At 32.5% G+C, this 19,889-nt stretch overlaps 1 protein-coding gene across 1 annotated transcript; it reads right to left on the reverse strand.

The window, feature by feature from the left end:
* Positions 1-285: 285 nt before the first annotated feature.
* On the reverse strand, positions 286-19,749 carry eas (ethanolamine kinase 1). The gene is made up of 7 exons (XM_090109819.1): positions 19,443-19,749; positions 19,224-19,360; positions 18,465-18,648; positions 16,466-16,554; positions 14,594-14,820; positions 732-966; positions 286-491 (listed from the first exon to the last, which is right to left on the reverse strand). Exons 1-7 carry the CDS (start codon positions 19,575-19,577, stop codon positions 425-427), a joined length of 1,074 nt encoding a protein of 357 aa, XP_089965945.1. The 5' UTR covers positions 19,578-19,749; the 3' UTR covers positions 286-424.
* Between the last annotated feature and the right edge of the window lie 140 nt (positions 19,750-19,889).

Below are 19,889 nucleotides of genomic sequence, written 5' to 3' on the forward strand. Positions count from 1 at the left end.
TAGCAATGCGGGTGAAACCGCGAGGAACAGCTAGTGTTTAAATATTTTAAATCTGCTAAATGGAGCGCTAGCAAGTTTATCATGAGAAGGAACGTCCGATATAAATTATAATATAACTTTCCTTCTTACTCCGCACACCTGCCGATTTTCACATCAGAGTCGAGAGCAATTATTGTAAAATTTTACATGATTATAGTATTTATAGTATACCTATGTGATTATGTTAAATACTTGTAACTAGTTACATCTTAAAAAAAATTATGCAGGTAAAAATAAAAGAGCATCTAAATGTATACTGCTTTTTTTAATTAAATAAATAGGCATATGAAACAATATTACAGTATTTATAACATAATAATAATTAAACACATAAGAGATACATAAAAATTGCTTGTACTTTTTGGAATGCCACCACAGCACTTTTTTAAACAAAAGTTTTCAACGTAGCGTCTTTTAACTCGTTATATCTATTCAGACGTATTTCTGCATACCTGAAAAAGATATAAGCGGTATTTAAAAAAATTGTCTCTTAGAGCTAGCGCGCACGAGCAACTTTGTCTCCGCAACTATTTTGTCTCTCCACCCATGGGCTAGTATGAAAGTGCGCGCACGTAGCGACGCAACTCCCCATACAATTGACGGGAGAGACAAAATAGTTGCGGAGACAAAGTTGCTCGTGCGCGCTAGCTCTTAAATAAAAAAAATATTGAATCATATTCAAAATTCCGTACCTGCCAAAGTCAAAATCGATACTGGAATGTTCAAATTGGACAAGGGACCAAATTCCCCACATAAAATGTGACACCAAAGATAGCAGTTGGACCTCTCTATAAACTTCTTCAGTTTTAGATGATAAAGTTTCAGGGTCTAGATCTTCGAAATATTCTGTCAAATATGTTCGTATCCAAAAAAGTTGAAATTCCTTATTTGGATATCTTGAATAGTCAATGTCGTCAATGGATATCCCTAAAAGTAATTTTAAAATATTTGAAATGAAACAATACTATCATAAATATTATATTTAAACGGCGCGACGCGACGTAGCGTATTATCACAGTATTACAATTCCTAGGAAATATTGTAATATTATGTACTGTGGTGTAAGTTCCTCCGTTAACTTTAACGTTAACGTTAAAACGAAATTGTTATTATTACAAACGATTAAATTATGTAAGTACCTAGTTATTCATGACAATAAATGATATACCTACATAGGTTAAAAATGGAAATATTGAGATGTTAGTGGTTTTAGTTCCCTTCAAAAACTCAAAAGTTATTTATCTGACTCGAGTGGCCTCAAATTTTAACGTGATGTAGGAACCGCATTGAGACTGTTTTATCTATTTTTCCTCATTTCTTATCCTTCAAACTTAATGTGCAACATTGAAGCGTGAGAGCTGCTAGCAACGTAAGTAATATATTCAGTATTTTAGTCACGCGCCAGTAGGTACCTACTTATTTACTTATTTTCCATTAAGATAAAATTCTTGTCATGTTTGTTTCTCGCATATTCTCTATCTGGACTAATTCTTGTCAACATAACTAAACTCATAAAATACGTATTAAGTTAAATAATACAAGCTAACTATATTTTTTTGGTTATAATATAGTCTAGTTAAATTAGTTATATATATTTATCACTACATAGTATAAAACAAATTCGCTTTCTCTGTCTCTATGTCCTTATGTAGGTATGCTTAAATCTTTAAAACTACGCAAAGGATTTTGATGCGGTTCTTAATAGATAGAGTGATTCAAGAGGAAGGTTTTAGCACAGACTAATAATAATATACTACGTATACAACAGACGGTGCACTCCATACAAAAAAAGTTGCACTATGAATTTACGCAATTAAAGCGCCAGTGGGGAAATAACGTACTACGTGTTCGATTATATCTCTTAGTCTTTTGCTTTTAACACACTAGATGGCACGTTAAACACAGACTTGATGTTCTTTTCCTTCCAGAGCCACTAGATGGCACTAATGTAAATATATGTACACGTACCTTTTATTTTCAAGTCTTTGGCGTCAAGTGTCAACGTCAACTGTCAACATGATATTTTGTACCTACTCGGATTTTTAAATGTAAATACGATTCTCCACAAAAACATTGTAGACACAAGAAAGGGATTTCTACATTTGCTACTAAGAAGGATATGGGATCATGAAGGATTTCATCTGTTTTAATACCAGTAAAATGGAATGAGCGCCGTGGCCGTGACTGTGTTTGGTACATAAAGAATGACAAACATTCAACTTAAAATTATTATGAGTGCATTACGGGCAAGGGCACAATAAGTTGTCCTTTGACTTAGATGTACTTAATTTTAAGGAACACTAAAATGGATGGCTAGAATAGCTGGTATAATCGCATACATAGTATTTATTTCTAGTCTGTTGTATAAATAATCAAAGACTACAAAATATATAGTGAACTATGTCTTTAATATTAATTCTACAGTTTACAGTGTAGTGTGTAATCTATTGTATGTGTGCGTCTAGAATATATAGTCCTGTTGTTCTACAGTTTAAGCAGTTCAATACAAGCTTACAGTCGAGTCAAGTGTTTCATTAACCACCAACCATTGCATGGCAACCCTGCCAGTTTTGTAAATTGTAGTCTACCTAACCTGACTGTTGGTTTTGATTTGTATCACACAAAGAATACTATACCAAATTTCAAGAAATAAGAATTAAATATTTGATTAACTTTTACTAATATACAGGAGCTTATACATCAAACAAGACCAAAGCAGGGCTTTGGAGAAAGTGTGTATGGACAAAGACCACAATACATATGGTGCGGACAACTGCATGAAAAGCATGCAGTAAGGGACATTAAATAAATAAATAAATAAAACACATATATTGTCAAGATCACAACACGAGATACATTTATAAACGAAGGAAAAACAAAAAGAAATAAAAAGAAAAATAATTAAATAAAAATAATCTTATTCCTAAGATCTGTAATGTGGCAGTGACCTGACAAATGGAGCCAACTCAGTATATGATGGCAAGGTGATTAATACCTCACCACCACTGATTTTCAGTGACCCCAAGTGACTATTGGAGTTTCAGTCTAGAATTGTATATAATGATAATTTAACATGAGTATATTATGTGAAAGATATATTTCTATTAATATGATAAATACTAATAAATAAATACATCAGTTAAAACATGATATACATATATATATTATGTATAGGTAGATATAATATCAGTATGTAATTATGTATATACTTAATGTAAATAAATAAAATTAAATTATGTATATGTTACCGGAAATGTATGAAATCAAGGAATTGTATACAAATCCTAGTGGTCTAAGATCCGAATATAAGTCGAAATGCAACGGCGTGATAATAGAATGAGACCAATTTTATAATAAATTAAGTGTATTAAAAATGGTTTGACTGGAAAAATCCTGGACAGGATATTTTTTATTAATTATTAAAAAAAATATATTTTCATTTTTTATTAATTGCAGTTTCGAGATAATAAAACAAACGTTATTTGAAGACTTTTTAACGAATGGGTCTCAAACTAATAGGAAATGTGTACAATGTCGATGCCACTTAGGAAATGTATAAAATATTGTTTAATAAACTATTTAATGCATACATATCCTAGTAAATGTATAATCTTCCTTGGAATTATATATAATTCCAATATCGTATTAGGAAATGTATATAAAGTAAATGATTTCTGTAATAAAACACGTTGTTATTTTTTTTATTATAGCACTTATTGAGACAATCGGGTAACAGTCTTACCGTAAAATAATAATAATATGTTCATATTATCTTACTAATTAACATTTCTTAAATCAACTTATATTCAATCAAATCAAATTTTCATTTAAGTATTTAAGGGTGCTATTACCGATTTTTAACAAAAAACGCTATTTTACGGTACCATTTTAACTCAAAGCAATTACACGTGAGAACAAAGTAATATCTTAATTTAAAGATAATATATTCAGATCTACGATCATCTTATAAAAATTGTACGACGTCTTACAAAATTGTCGCTGAAATACGATTTTCCCAGCACAATGATCGCATAAAATGCAAAAAAATGGGGTCTAAAACGGTACAATTTTAAGAAAATTAAAAGCCTAATCTATCTTCTTACCTATAAATTATTGAGGGATATACATATAGTCCTTTATAGATTCTGATAATTTTTTTGTATCTAAATCAAAATTTTATTTCAATTATTAGCTAAATTAAAAATACTTGTCGATTTCTTCATTCATTTTGCTCTCGCGGGTCGTCAGACCGCGCTCAGAAGCGCTCTTGGAAGGACGGGTGTATCGCTCCTCGTCCCAAAAATAAAACGAATTAGAAAAAGATTACTGTGCGTGCACTGTCGTTTTCGCGATTTGAAATATTTGATACTTTATAAGAGTAAACAGTTTATCTTTCATATTCCAATTATTTGTAATTTTAAATTATGTTTTAAAAATGACCTTGCCTGAGATGCTCTTTTTTATGGGTTGTTGAATAGATTGGTGGGGTGAAACAATTCAAGATGGCGTCGACGAAAATTTGACTTTTTTTTCGTGATGGGTGTCATTTTCAAAGTTTTTGGGGTAGCTATTAACGAATATGAGGTCAAAACTGAAATCCAAGATGGCGCTGACGAAAATTGTACATCTTTTCGTCATGGGTGTCATGTCATTTTAATGGTTTTTGGGGTAGCTATTAACCAATATGAGGTCAAAACTAAAATCCAAGATGGCGCCGACGAAAACTTTTACATATTTTCGTCATGGGTGTCATTTTCATGGTTTTTGGGGTAGCTATTAACGAATATGAGGTCAAAACTAAAATCCAAGATGGCGCCGACGAAAAATTTGACATATTTTCGTCATGGGTGTCATTTTCATGGTTTTTGGGGTAGCTTTTAACAAATATGAGGTCAAAACTATAATCCAAGATGGCGCTGACGAAAATTTGACTTTTTTTCGTGATGGGTGTCATTTCCATGGTTTTTGGGGTAGCTATTAACGAATATGAGGTCAAAATTATAATCCAAGACGGCGCCGACGAAAATTTTACATCTTTTCGTCATGGGTGTCATTTTCATGGTTTTTGGGGTAGGTATTAACCAATGTGAGGTCAAAACAAAAATCCAATATGGTGCCGACGAAAATTTTACATCTTTTCGTTATGGGTGTCATTTTCATGGTTTTTGGGGTAGCTATTAACGAATGTGAGGTCAAAACTATAATCCAAGATGGCGCCGACAAAACTTTTACATCTTTTCGTCATGGGTGTCATTTTCATGGTTTTTGGGGTAGGTATTAACCAATGTGAGGTCAAAACAAAAATCCAATATGGTGCCGACGAAAATTTTACATCTTTTCGTTATGGGTGTCATTTTCATGGTTTTTGGGGTAGCTATTAACGAATATGAGGTCAAAACTATAATCCAAGATGGCGCCGACAAAACTTTTACATCTTTTCGTCATGGGTGTCATTTTCATGGTTTTTGGGGTAGCTACTAGCTATTTACCCATAATGAGGTCAAAACTGAAAAAATTGTATATCTTTTCGTTATGGGTGTCATTTTCATGGTTTTTGGGGTAGCTATTAACCCGTTTGAGGTCAAAACTAAAATCCAAGAAGGCACCGACGAAAAGTTTGACATCTTTTCATCATGGGTGTCATATTTTCATGGTTTTTGGAGAAGCTATTAACGAATATAAGGTCAAAACTATAATCCAAGATGGCGCTGACGAAAATTAGACTTTTTTCGTGACGGGTGTCATTTTCATGGTTTTTGGGGTAGCTATTAACGAATATGAGGCCAAACCTAAAATCCAAGATGGTCATCGAATTTCAAGATCGCGTCATGGTAATACTGTCGCGTTATGGAGCAAGGCGGCGATTTTGGTATCTATGAATCTCGCCAAAGAAAATTCACTCCTGCCACTTTTTTCGGCACACACGTTCTTTTTTATTTTATTCTCTTCGTTTAAATGTTTTAGATAAACTATATTTTAAATCTGGGGGCACGGTAGTGCCCCCGCCAAGACAAACCAAGCGAGGCGCACGGGCACTACCTACCTTTTCTCGAAGCGCTTCGACGTTTTTTTGAACCCTCATAACTTGGGTTTGGATTATGCTAGATCAACAAAATTTTCGGGATATATTGTCAATAGCGGACTTATTGAACATATTAAGTTTTAATTACATTAGCTTTTATACTTCAGATTTTATTTATATCTAAAAAACGCTAATTTCGTCACTGACTCACTGATGATCATCAAAATTCTTAAGGTATTTCCTAATGTCCTAGAAAGCTGAAATTTTGTATGTAAGCTAGTATTAGCACACAAACAACAAAAAAATTATAAAACTTGTAACTTTCATCCCCCAACCCCTTAAACTAGGGGATGGGAGTTTGTATGAGACCTGTAATTTTAAATTAAATTTTGATGACGCTAGAGGTCTAATCTAATAATCTAAAACTTGGTTCCCCTAGATATATATATGTATAGGTACTCCTTGTTAAAAAAAAATTGTTACAAACAACCTACAAAAAGAAATGAAATCCCACCAAAAACATTTTCATGTAAAATGTTGCCAAGACGAGCCCATATGACTCGCACTGTCAAAAAGTTATCAGATCTCATGTAGAGCCAAGCTTCTAACACTACACGCCCTAACTCTACAAGGCCTAACTTCACAAACTCTACACCTTAGTCAAAATATGTGGCTTGGCCGTTCGTTACTACAAGAACTATTGTATAACACAAAAGTAATGAACAGTGAATTAATTTTTCACCTTACGCCGATGTGAATGTAGCGAAATGGCCAAGCCACATATTTTGACTAACGTGTAGAGTTTGTGAAGTTAGGCCTTGTAGAGTTAGGGCGTGTAGTGTTAGAAGCTTGGCTCTACATGAGATCTGATAACTTTTTGACAGTGCGAGTCATATGGGCTCGTCTTGGCAACATTTTACATGAAAATGTTTTTGGTGGGATATAGTTTAGCGAATATATTTAAAGTTAATAATATCTGTCAGAATATAAACACAGATGATGATTGCCACAGAGTTGCGTTTTATATTACATTTCTAAATTCTAAATATGCATTTCAATGTTCTTTAAAATTGTTTTTTTAAGACTTTCTACAAAACTGTAGTTGTTTACGTTTTTGTTATTTTATTTAAGTTTACTTTAAAGGAGTAAGAAAAATATACCTATTTATCGACGGTTACATTGGGGATTTGATAATACCTACATAGCTACCCCAAAAACCATGAAAATGACACCCGTGTCTAAAAGATGTAAAATTTTCGTCGGCGCCATCTTGGATTTTAGTTTTGACCTCACATTGGTTAATAGCTACCCCAAAAACCATGAAAATGACACCCGTGTCGAAAAGATGTAAAATTTTCGTCGGCGCCATCTTAGATTTTAGTTTTGACCTCATATTGGTTAATAGATACCCTAATAACCGTGAAAATGACACCCATGACGAAAATATGTAACATTTTCGTCCGCGCCATCTTGGATTTTAGTTTTGACCTCATATATTGGTTAATAGCTACCCCAAAAACCATTAAAATGACACTCATGACGAAATGATGTCAAATTTTCGTCGGCGCCATTTTGGATTTTAAATTTGACCTCATATTGATTAATAGATACCCCAATTACCATGAAAATGACACCCATGACGAAAAGATGTAAAATTTTCGTCGGCGCCATCTTAGATTTTAGTTTTGACCTCATATTGGTTAATAGATACCCTAATAACCGTGAAAATGACACCCATGACGAAAATATGTAAAATTTTCGTCCGCGCCATCTTGGATTTTAGTTTTGACCTCACATTGGTTAATACCTACCCCAAAAACCATGAAAATGACACCCATGACGAAAAGATGTAAAATTTTCGTCGGCGCCGTCTTGGATTATAATTTTGACCTCATATTCGTTAATAGCTACCCCAAAAACCATGAAAATGACACCCATCACGAAAAAAAGTCAAATTTTCGTCAGCGCCATCTTGGATTATAGTTTTGACCTCATATTTGTTAATAGCTACCCCAAAAACCATGAAAATGACACCCATGACGAAAATATGTCAAATTTTTCGTCGGCGCCATCTTGGATTTTAGTTTTGACCTCATATTCGTTAATAGCTACCCCAAAAACCATGAAAATGACACCCATGACGAAAATATGTAAAATTTTCGTCCGCGCCATCTTGGATTTTAGTTTTGACCCCATATTAGTTAATAGCTACCCCAAAAACCATGAAAATGACACCCGTGTCGAAAAGATGTAAAATTTTCGTCGGCGCCATCTTGGATTTTAGTTTTGACCTCATATTGGTTAATAGATACCCCAATTACCATGAAAATGACACCCATGACGAAAAGATGTAAAATTTTCGTCGGCGCCATCTTAGATTTTAGTTTTGACCTCATATTGGTTAATAGATACCCTAATAACCGTGAAAATGACACCCATGACGAAAAGATGTAGAGGAAAGTAACCAAATATGGAATACCATTTTGTTTTTGGGATATAAAAATAAAACTTTACATAAATTAAATCAGTTTATTGTTTTTTCTGGTCAGTCATACTCATACATCTATAAGTAGTAATTAACAGCTTTTAACGAAATATATCAGTAATCAAATTAAAATCTTACACAAAAAACAAAATCCCAAATGAGGAACCAAATATGGAATAGGTACCCATATATGGAATATAAGCATAAATCAACATAACAATTAACAATAACAAAAATGTAATGAATATCTTTGAGATCAATTAAATGAATGTAACATATTGTGATAAATGAAAGAAGTTACGTAATTACTTGCAAAAGTCACAAATCCAGATCCATCTGGACCAGTAGGTACATCATAATGTGTTCAGAGCCCATACATCAAGCATTTAATTCAACTTTCTCTACTTTCATCCATGATCCATGGAAAAAAGTCTTGAACAGAACCTCCTGACTCTGCTGATGCATGTATGTTACATTCTGCATCTGCAGAGTCAGAACTCAGAAGGCACTTGGTCCATCAACTCATCATGTCCACTACCTTCATCAAACTGGATAATGTTACTGGATATTTGTTCCTCAGAGTCTTTCTTCTTCACTATCATCCTTATTTTTCTTCGATTGTTTGTTTCTCTTAATAAAGTTAATAACGTTGAAAGAAGAAATATAAATATAATGATGAAATAAAGTTGTCCTAGGAACTTGGAAATCCTGTGCCGCTTTCAAATACCCCATTTTCTGTTCCCGGACGAATTTTATAGATTGTGCCGTTTTTTCTTCATCCCAGATTTTTCGTCAGGTTGATTTTGAACCGGACATTCTAAAAACAAACATTACATACAGTTTTTAAAAAAATAATAGCAAGTTTATAGTATTCCATAATAATTAGACACCGACGACTGTCCATATTTGGATTTTTATACTCATTTGAACTCTTCTAAATATTTTTTCAATTCACAATATTTTAAAGACAAAAGATCACAAAATGGTGAAATAAACATAATACCGATATACTAAATATAATAACACTTATGTAAACAAACATAATAGCTGGTAAATACTCATTTATTACTTACCTTAAAAAAATTTTGCATGACAACAAAACAAAACACGCCTGCCATATGTAAACCGTTCACGCAACTAACTCGATGGTGTTAGTGCGATAATTAGTACACCAAATGAAACAGAAGATGGTCGAATGTTGCGATTCATACTTATAGTCTTAGAGAAATGAAGGAATTCCATATTAGGATACTATTCCATATTTGGTGACTTTCCTCTACAATTTTCGTCAGCGCCATCTTGGATTTCAGTTTTGACCTCATATTCGTTAATAGCTACCCCAAAAACTTTGAAAATGACACCCATGACGAAATGATGTCAAATTTTCGTCGGCGCCATTTTGGATTTTAAATTTGACCTCATATTGATTAATAGCTACTCCAACTCCTTGAAAATGACACCCATGACGAAAAGATTTCAAATTTTCGTCGGCGCCATCTTGGATTTTAGTTTTGACCTCATATTGGTTAATAGCTACCCCAAAAACCACCCAAATTTGCAAATGTGTTTGCTACTTAGGAAAAATTTAAAGATATAGGTAATGTGACGAATTTAATTTATTGCATTCCGACTGTTTCTCGGAATAACATACATTTACTAAGAATTGCATACAAATACAATGCCGGGTTTAATATATTGCCGGTAACATAATATTATGTATGATAATAATTCTTAAAGTATTTTATAGATACATTTCTTAAAAAGCTTCGATATATTATGAATAATATGTACACAATATACAATAATACAATTCATATTCAAATTGTTGTAAAATAGTCACACTTTTTTAAGTTGGTTGAATTCACTAAAATACACATAAGGATCGTACCTACTAATAAAAGTAACAAAATGAATTTTTAAAGTTCCCAGTAATCTTCTGGAATCAATTTCAATAAAAATATAAAAAAAATAATATCAAGTATGAATATGGTTTATAAAATGGAATGCGCTATGTTTACGTGAGCGTGATGTCCCGCGAACCACGTTGCGACGTTAAATACCTAAATTTGAGTAGCGCAGATTTGTGACAGCGTCCTTAAAAAAGTATTTTATACATTTCTTAAAAAGCTTCGATATTGTATACAATAATACAATTCATATTCAAATTGTTGTAAAATAGTCCCACTTTTTTAAGTTGGTTGAATACACTAAAATACTTATAAGGATCGTACCTACTAATAAAAGTAACAAAATGAATTTTTTAAAGTTCCCAGTAATCTTCTGGAATCAATTTCAATAAAAATATAAAAAAAAAATATCAAGTATGAAGATGGTCTATAAAATGGATTGCGCTATGTTTACGTGAGCGTGATGTCCCGCGAACCACGTTGCGACGTTAAATATACCTAAATTTGAGTAATAGTCCGGGATACATCGTCCATTTTTGCAAGTGATTACTATCAAGCTAATTTTTCGTGAGTAGCTTTATTTTGATGAGATGCCCAATAATTTCATGTACGAAACTCTCGATTGTGGTAGCTTACAGAGGTAACAAGGATAAAAATTTTTGATTTGACGGTACCCAAATATTTATTACGCAATTTGTAGGACAATATGTCTGTTGAATTATACAAGTATTAAATAAGTGAAAATAAAAAAATCAGCTGGTTAGTAATCATTTATGATGACTTCGTTATCGATACACATTGGAAAGGGGGACTCTTTGATCAAACCATAGATTTTGTAGGACAAATATTTTTTCGAATAATTTAGATAATAATCTTGAGATTGAACAAAAAAAACATTCAGTTGGTAATTAATATTTGAGAACCATCAAATCAAAATATTTTATCCTTGTTTCCTCTGGTAGCTACCACAAACGAGAGTTTCGTACATGAAATTATTGGGCATCTCATCAGAATAAAGCTACTCACGAAAAATTAGCTTGATAGTAATCACTTGCAAAAATGGACGATGTATCCCGGACTATAACGCAGATTTGTGACAGCGTCCTTAAGGTAATCAGTCCCCTCGTCCTGCTGTCCCCGTGTACATGTCGCAGTTGGATTGTATAATCCGCCGTATTACAAACGGCCGGCATTTTGTAATATGCCGAAATTCGTCTTTTTCAAACATTCTACAAAAAGACGGTCGCGAGCCGACGGAGCCCCACTTCGTGGGGCTCCTATTTCTGTATAGTTCTAAAAAACACGAACCTAACCTAACCCACCCCCTTATCCAAACCAAAAATTTCTGATTACGAATTTTCGGCATATTACAAAATGCCGGCCGTTTGTAATTCGGCGGATTATACAATCCGATTGCGACATACATACCCCTCGTCCCGCGTACCTTCCAATATCTTAGATGTTTTACATTTCCGACTGTTAGTTAGGTAATATATGGATTTCCTAGGAAATGTGTACTATAAAATAATTTATTTCACACATTTCCATGCGATTTTAGGAATTACATACATTTCCTGGGAATTTTATACAATGACGGATTACATACATTTCCGTTAACATATACTTACAATGTTTATAATTATAATGATAAATAGGCAGAAAATAAGGGTCTATATAATGTTATGTTATATTATAACCAGTAAATAAAATAAATATTTAATTAAAGTTTATGTGTAAACTGTAATTCGATACAAATGCAGGGTTAGAACAGGATTTTAAAATATGTCTCCGGTATTGGAAACGAAAATTATTAATATTTGTCAAACTGGTTAAATGGTGGTGGAATGTTGTTCCAACACTTATGGCTCTTTCAATTTATGCGTTTCGTATCGGACCGCTAGTCGCTACAGTGCTGAAGCTGTGCGTTTGTCGTACGGCGAACGGCCGGTCGTTTGTTTTCATACAAAATGCACAGTGCGGCAACAGCGCGGCGTCCGTACCGCGAACGCTCGACAGCAGGACGGCAATCTACAGATCACCCATATTTGGCAATCTCGCTTCACCTAATGGCCTTGTCTGTTCAAGCCGAAATGAATTAATTACCTACTGCAAAAATTAAATAATTTAGATTACCTGGAAAAGACAAGGAAAATAAACTTTAAACAAGTGTTCGACCGATTATTACCAAGTAGGTAAATAAATTAATGACAAGACAAGGTAATTAATGCTAATAATTTCCTAAAGAAAACATTTTTTTCAAAATTTTCACATAATAGGTACTAGTACCTAACTAGACTCAAAAGTTTATGATAAGTCAATGAATGATAAATAGAATATGTTTAAGTAAAATGAAGTAGTTTATTTTACAATAAATTAATCTTATAAATTACCAACTTTCATTCTACGGCTTCAACCGTGTGCCTTATTCAATCCCTGTTCCTACACCTTGAATCCTATTTATGCAACAAAATTGAGATGTCCTTTTTCAACGTAGGTATGTACCGTGTATGTATATCGAAATTTCCGTCAAAATCGGTTCAGACGCGTGCGGGAATACCTATTTTCTTGTGGTCCCACTATTTTCTATTTTGTCCTACTATGACGGAGTAACTTTCGTATTTATCTACAAAACAGAAATGATTTGATTGTTTGTTTGTTTGTATTGGATAGGATCCGAAACTACTGGATTGATTTGAAAAATTATTTCACCATTCGAAGCAAAAATTATACCTACCTGATGAACATAGGCTACTTTTTATAACGGGAAAATACTTCATTCTTATGGGAATCGATGTCGAAATATTTCATTTTAGGCGCATAAAGAAAAAATAAATTATAAAGGTAATCTGATAGGATTATTTAGAAAATAAAACAAGATGACGTAGGTAGGTATTTAACTTTAGTTTCGATTTATTATCATTATGATGTTTTCATTATGAATTCTTGATATTCTTAACGACGCGGTTGGCGCAGAGGTAAAGTAACTGCCTACTGAGCTGACGGTCCCGGGTTCGATCCCCGGTCAGGGCAAATATTTGTGTGATGAACTTGATTATTTGTTTTTGGGTCTGGGTGTTATCTATATATGTATTTATAAAATATTAAATTATATTTATCGTCGTCTAGTACCCACAACATAAGCCTTAATTGAGATTACTGTGGGACTAGGTCGATTTGTGTAATATTGTCCTTTAATATTTATTTATAATTTATATACTTATAATTAAATGTGACTAGAAATAATATACTTACTACGGTTTAAGTATAGGTTGTATTATGTATATTATTTTGTAATGAGATCTTGCAATCAAATATTCACACAATCTCGCAAGTTTTCCGACAATTCATTTTTCGTATGAAAACGATCAATACACTAGGTACCTACCAAATATAAGCCGCTACAGGAACGCAGTTAGTAATAATTAATAACGGCTTTAACCCATTTACAATATTTTTATTAAAAACGGTTATGTATTAAAAACGTAGTATATTATTATTAGTCTGTGGTCTGTGATATTATTATTAGTCTGTGTTAAAAACGTGAAAAGTAACGTAAAAACGTCTGTAGTGCCATCTAGTATTCGTTTAGCATCGCCAAATCGGAGGAGAATAACTTGTTTATAGTAGTTTCATGAGATGGCGTTGTTTTGAATATAAACTTTTCTGTAAAATTAGTTAAAATCGAGTGAAAATTAAATTAAATAGGTAGGTTCCATTTACAAAAGTATGTAAAAAATTATAAAAAGCAATGAAATTGCAATTAAATCTAATTTTATTTTTTGCTGGTTAAAATGATACACTTAGCGGCATCTATTGGTAGACGGATGGCATTAATCGACTTTTGTATGTAGTGCACCAGACATGGTTTTAGTATACATATATAATTTATTATGTTTTAGACAAAGCGGGCGAAGCCGCGGGCGGAAAGCTGGTTAGTGATAAACACTAGGTTGGGCCTAATTAACTAATAAATTTGTTCACATTTGATAGCAAAATAAACATAACTTGAAATAGGTACCTACTCCTTTCATATGTAAAGGAGTTATTTAGCTGAAGAACAGTTTAATGATAACAAATATGTAATACCACAGACTAATAATAATATACTACGTATACAAGTAATACCTATGTTGAACTTACCCACAAATTCGTTGAAATGATTTGCAATATCATATGCTTGATAATTATAGGCAGCATATTCATAGTCTATAAATGACACGGTCCCATTATTTTCATTGTAGATCACGTTTCCTAGAAGCAAATCATTGTGAGCAAACACTATTGGGCTCTCTGTTGATATTAAGTGCGATTTTAGTCTTTCGAATTCTATCCTTAGTCTTGTTATTGTTCCGAAACTATTTGCAAATCTACAACACGGACAAAATTTGTTATGAGTTTGAATATTTTAACAATATTTTAATTAGGTAGGTACTTATAGAATATTATGTTAAAAATAGAATAGGTACTAGGTAATACTAGGTAAGCAGAATATATCTAGAACAATCTTATTGCCAATTTCACAGATATGGTAAATTAAATGATTAACGTCGTCATTAATATTATTCATTAGGTAGGTACAATGGTTTTGTTCCGTTTGACCTAGAACTTTAAATGATTAATGCAGATATATAAAATTATTTTAACAAAAAAGTAAAAGAAAGAACCTGGCATATACCTACTGGATTTTTGCTTTATTATAGGTACCTATAGGTGCCTAACTACACGTAATTCGAATTTATGAATGATGGTATGATGGAACTCAAATGATGGCGCTTCGTTTCAATAAATATTCAAGATGATAGTATACCTACATTTAATCAACATCCGGTAGGACTAGTGCAGGGGTTCCCAAACTGTGCGCCGAGGCGCTCTGCCCCCTGCCTGCCTGCCTGTCTATTCTATTGAACGCTACGCTAACAGAAAGCCACTTGACTAGGGGGGCTGGTGCACCGTAGAAAGTTAAAAGGGGCGCAGCGCCGTGAGTCGATCTGCTTGTATTCGCGAGTATATGCGACTAACGAATCAAATCGGTAAGAAACAAAGCGTCGTAAAATGACATACAAGATTTTAAATTTGCTATGACGATAGGTACCCACGTCGTATCTATTTTTGTTTTTCTCTGCCTAACCTAATTTTTATTCTTGTATTGTTGTATTTATCTATATAGACTGTTAAACTCCTTTTCAAATAGCTAGATTGGGTAGATAGGGCGCCGTGACATAAAACTTAACATAAAACTGCGCCGCGAGCTGAAAAGGATTGGGCACCCCTGGACTAGTGAATGCTAATCGAATTTTATTTCTTTTGCATATGTATACAAAGTGAGAACATATATTATTACCTACAAGTGTATGTTGTGAAGTTATTTTTTAGAATATTAATCTATTTTGCTTAAGTTACTAAAATAACACATAGGTAACAACAATTTGAATAAGTAATTAAATAGTTATATCTATTCTTTTTCTATCTATACGAAATTAGATAACTTAGTGTCAATGTAGGTAAGTACGTAGTTTTAATAAAAGTGGACATAATTCTCGCGATAACAGTTTATTGGTCAATCGAACAATCGCTTTTCATTTATTAAATGTGCACACAGATATCGTAATCGATAAGGTAATACTTCATTTAAATTTGAACTTTTGTTATCTAACTAACTATATGTTTACAAAAAACTGCTAGCAATAATTAAGATTTAATCTTAAAATCTAATAATAATCAGTGGATTTATAGCAATTTATATCTAGTACCTACCTAATTCTTTGTAAATTTCATGTTCACATTACGATAAGGTAGAGTTCAATAACTCTTGTCGATGTCAAGTGACTTATCAATTATCACACTCTTTTCTATGTATACAGAAAGGGAAAGTTGTTTAGAAAAGGTTGAGAAAATCAAAACCCACACGTGCATGAATAGGCAACAAACATAACATGTTATTCCAGTACAACATTTGCATAGGTAGGTACCTAATATTAATGTGACTCGGTAATAAATAAGCTGGGATCTCACCTTTTTTGTTTCGAAGGGTCTGAGAAAGGTTCTGGTAGTAGGGCCAGAAATTGCTCAATTTTATCCCATATCATCGATTCTTTCTTAATCTGTAAACAAATTTTATTAGATTCGTGTTAAATTATGCACTTAAATTTATGCACTTGCGTGTTATAGTTATTACAATTAAATATTATTATCAAAATTTCAACGCCCGCGCCGCGGTAGAGACCGGCGAATGCAGGAATCGCCTTATTGTAAGATTTTTAAATTGTTTTAACACATTGAGCCCCAAGCGGCCCGATCGGTCCCAGACACAATAGATTTTCTATTGTGTCTGTGGTTCCGGGGCCCGAGTTACTACGAAAGAAAGGCCAGTCCTTCCCGGGTCAGGTAGTTTGGGTTTTTTCCCGGGTCAGTCATTTGCGTGCAAATATTCGTACAATAAATGTTTTGGTTTATCGGATCGTAACTAATGTAACGAAGAAGATAGAAGGGAAGTCGGCGAGATAGTCAGATTCTCATTTGGGTAAATATACATGTATTTAAAATATCCAATTTTGTATTTTGCCAAAACGTGATAAATAAAATATCGTAATCCCAAAAAATGGGATTATTTAACACTAATTATGTTTTAGGAATTACGATATCTATGATTACCGATACACGTTTTAATATCTGGTCTTGAATTATGTATATTTATATAGAGTTATACGATATACGATATATGTAGGTTTATTTGTGATAAACCTTCGTGACCTTAATTTGATAAGATAAAACCCAACTAATTTTCTATTATATTTAACAAGTGGTTAAATTTATATGACAGGTAAAATATTATTCATTGTACATATAGAGTAAATTATTACCTATACATTTTATTTTCATTTTTCGGTCATTGTAATCCAGCATACAATATAAATATTACAGTGTATTAAATCTAATGATTGTGTCCATGAAAACATATAAACGTAAGCACTCGTGGTCTCGTGCCGATGGCAAAGGTCGGCAGCCAGGGTGTAAGATAGTTTTAAGAATTGATCAAAAAGAAAAAGAAAAAATGTACATATTTATTTAAATCGTGTTGAAATACAGTGTAACTAAAAGGTATTCCCGTGGATTTGCCCGCGAGCTTAACAGCGGGGCATAGCTAGCTAACTAAATAAATCAATAAAAATAAATAGGCAGTCTAATCTATTCAGTGCGGATATAAACAGTTTGTTCAATTGATATAAATTGAAACATATTATCTTTGACACCCACATAAAAAATAACAAGGTATAAATTATGCAATCACGGTTAATGTAAGGCACGAAAATACATTGGAAACTTGAAGTGCAGCTTCAGGTTAAAAGCCTTAGTTGAATTTAAAATAGTTTACAAAGATGTGTGTCATTTTTTTTCCAATCTTTTTATTTCTTTCTTTTAGAAAACGAGATAATTTATTATCATAATACATAATATATTTTGAGTATTTTATTTGATTTTTATTGTTATTCATATATACCACAATTATACGAGTAAGAATAAATAAAATATGCTCAAAGAATCAAAGATAGAAAACACTCCTTGATAAATACGTAGAAGAACAGGGGGCGTGGCCAAGCGCTACGCGTACATATACAAACTGCGCGATGTACGCCGGATGTATGACGGTTCAAAGATAACTTACTTTTCTCTTTATACTATGGCTATAGCCTATAAAATAGCTCACAACGTGTCGTGATCACTGGTGATATACGCCGCGAAATTCAAAGATATAATTTTACATGCCTTTTTTATTTGTGGCAATCATTTAAAACTGAGGTCAAATTAGTCCCCACTCTATGTATTACTTTACTCTTTGCCCCACTCCCCAGCATAGTCAAAGGAAATTGGAATTTGAAAAAAAAAACATGGGGAAAAGGATATTAATTCAGCCTTCTATTTCCAGACATTCGACAGATGATTTTGACCATACAATTAAATTATTCCGTTGAAGCTTGAAAAATTATAGTTTCCATTAAATAAACTAAGTTACCTTTTTATCCAACTCAACTTTGTGCATCTTTGCCATTTGTTTAGCCACCATAGCACTTATTTTCTCATCAATTACAGAGTCTATGTTCAACGTCACTCCAGGATAGTATTGATAAGCTAATCCATTTTTAAACACTCCATATACTTCAGGAGCTAAATTCAATTTGTGAAGTGTTGTTATATTCCTTAAAATAAAATTACCATAATGAGCAAAATATTTTATTACCTAGTGCTTGCTAGGGCATGCTATATTTAACTCAATTAAAAAAAAATAAAGCAAGCATAACTAAGTGTGTAATTCCAATGCTATTAATTATAGATTAGTTAATTTACTTACCTATAATGATAATGATCGTTTTATTATATGAAATTAAACATTGATTGAGTAAATTATATAAAATGTGGTTTTATTATTATTAAGAAATCATGAAAGCATATTTCGATATACTATTCCATTTATTGAATGAATATATTTTTAACATAAGGCAAAAAAATAGGCAATAGGTGATCATGTTTTTGTCGTTCATTTACCACTCATAATAAATAATAATTTAACAAGATACAGATAGGACAATTTATGCAAGGATATTATAAGCCTAAGTGTAACCATATATTATTTGAAATAAAAATTTAGATTTACAAATCTTGATGTTATTGATATTTAATTATTTTGTTTACCCTTTGTAGCAATTGTAATAAATTTATTTTAAAAAACAAAGCACATCCAAACGCGTTAATAAAATCAATAAATCATACTCACCGTACTTCTGCTGTCCTATCAATCAACAAATCTGTTTTATTACCGTAAATTCGCACTAAAACTATATTTTCACTTTCATCTGTATTGTTATTTATTTCACAAGCTACTAATTTGTTTGTGATTCCGTCGGTAAAAATCTGAAATATGATTAAAATCAATAACTACATATTTTAAGATTATTATAAATAATATTTTAAGTAAACATTTCAAATGTTTTACTTTAAATTTAATATTTTCGGGTCGCCAATTAGGTCTTATTTCTTCTAATATTGAATAAATCCCAGGATAAATATTCGTTTCATCGACTTCTACTGGAATAAATTTATGGCCGTCTCTACTACATATTGAAGACATTATTTTTATTTAGGTGATATTTCTATAAACACGAGCGATCTACGTAACAGTGAAGTTGAAATGCTGAGGCACATTTTACATATTCAGAAGACCTCAACGATTCCGGTGCCATATAAATTAGTAGGTATGAAATACTGACATTTGCTCTCACTGATCATTGACTGATCGACTGATCTTGGACTGATCTGACAGATGTGATCATAGACATTTTAATTATTTTTGACGAAAATTTATTATGCAATTTACCATGGCAAAACTAATTAAGTGATTATGTGCTCCATAAATTACTTAAATAAAGTGCTTTTAATTAGC

This window comes from Colias eurytheme, chromosome 15 (assembly GCF_061535395.1).
Source record: "Colias eurytheme isolate Ceu_HAF_F1 chromosome 15, ilColEury1 Martin Lab GWU primary, whole genome shotgun sequence".
Lineage (NCBI taxonomy): Eukaryota > Metazoa > Arthropoda > Insecta > Lepidoptera > Pieridae > Colias > Colias eurytheme.

Bases quoted from the DNA above. Each gene is read 5' to 3' on its own strand.
- eas (XM_090109819.1), bottom strand. From the start codon at position 19,577: ATGTCTTCAATATGTAGTAGAGACGGCCATAAATTTATTCCAGTAGAA. The intron at 18,649-19,223 runs GTGAGTATGATT...TTTTATTTTAAG, and splicing joins GATAGGACAGCAGAAGTACG to GAATATAACAACACTTCACA. The intron at 14,821-16,465 runs GTGAGATCCCAG...TCCGTGTTGTAG, and splicing joins GACCCTTCGAAACAAAAAAG to ATTTGCAAATAGTTTCGGAA.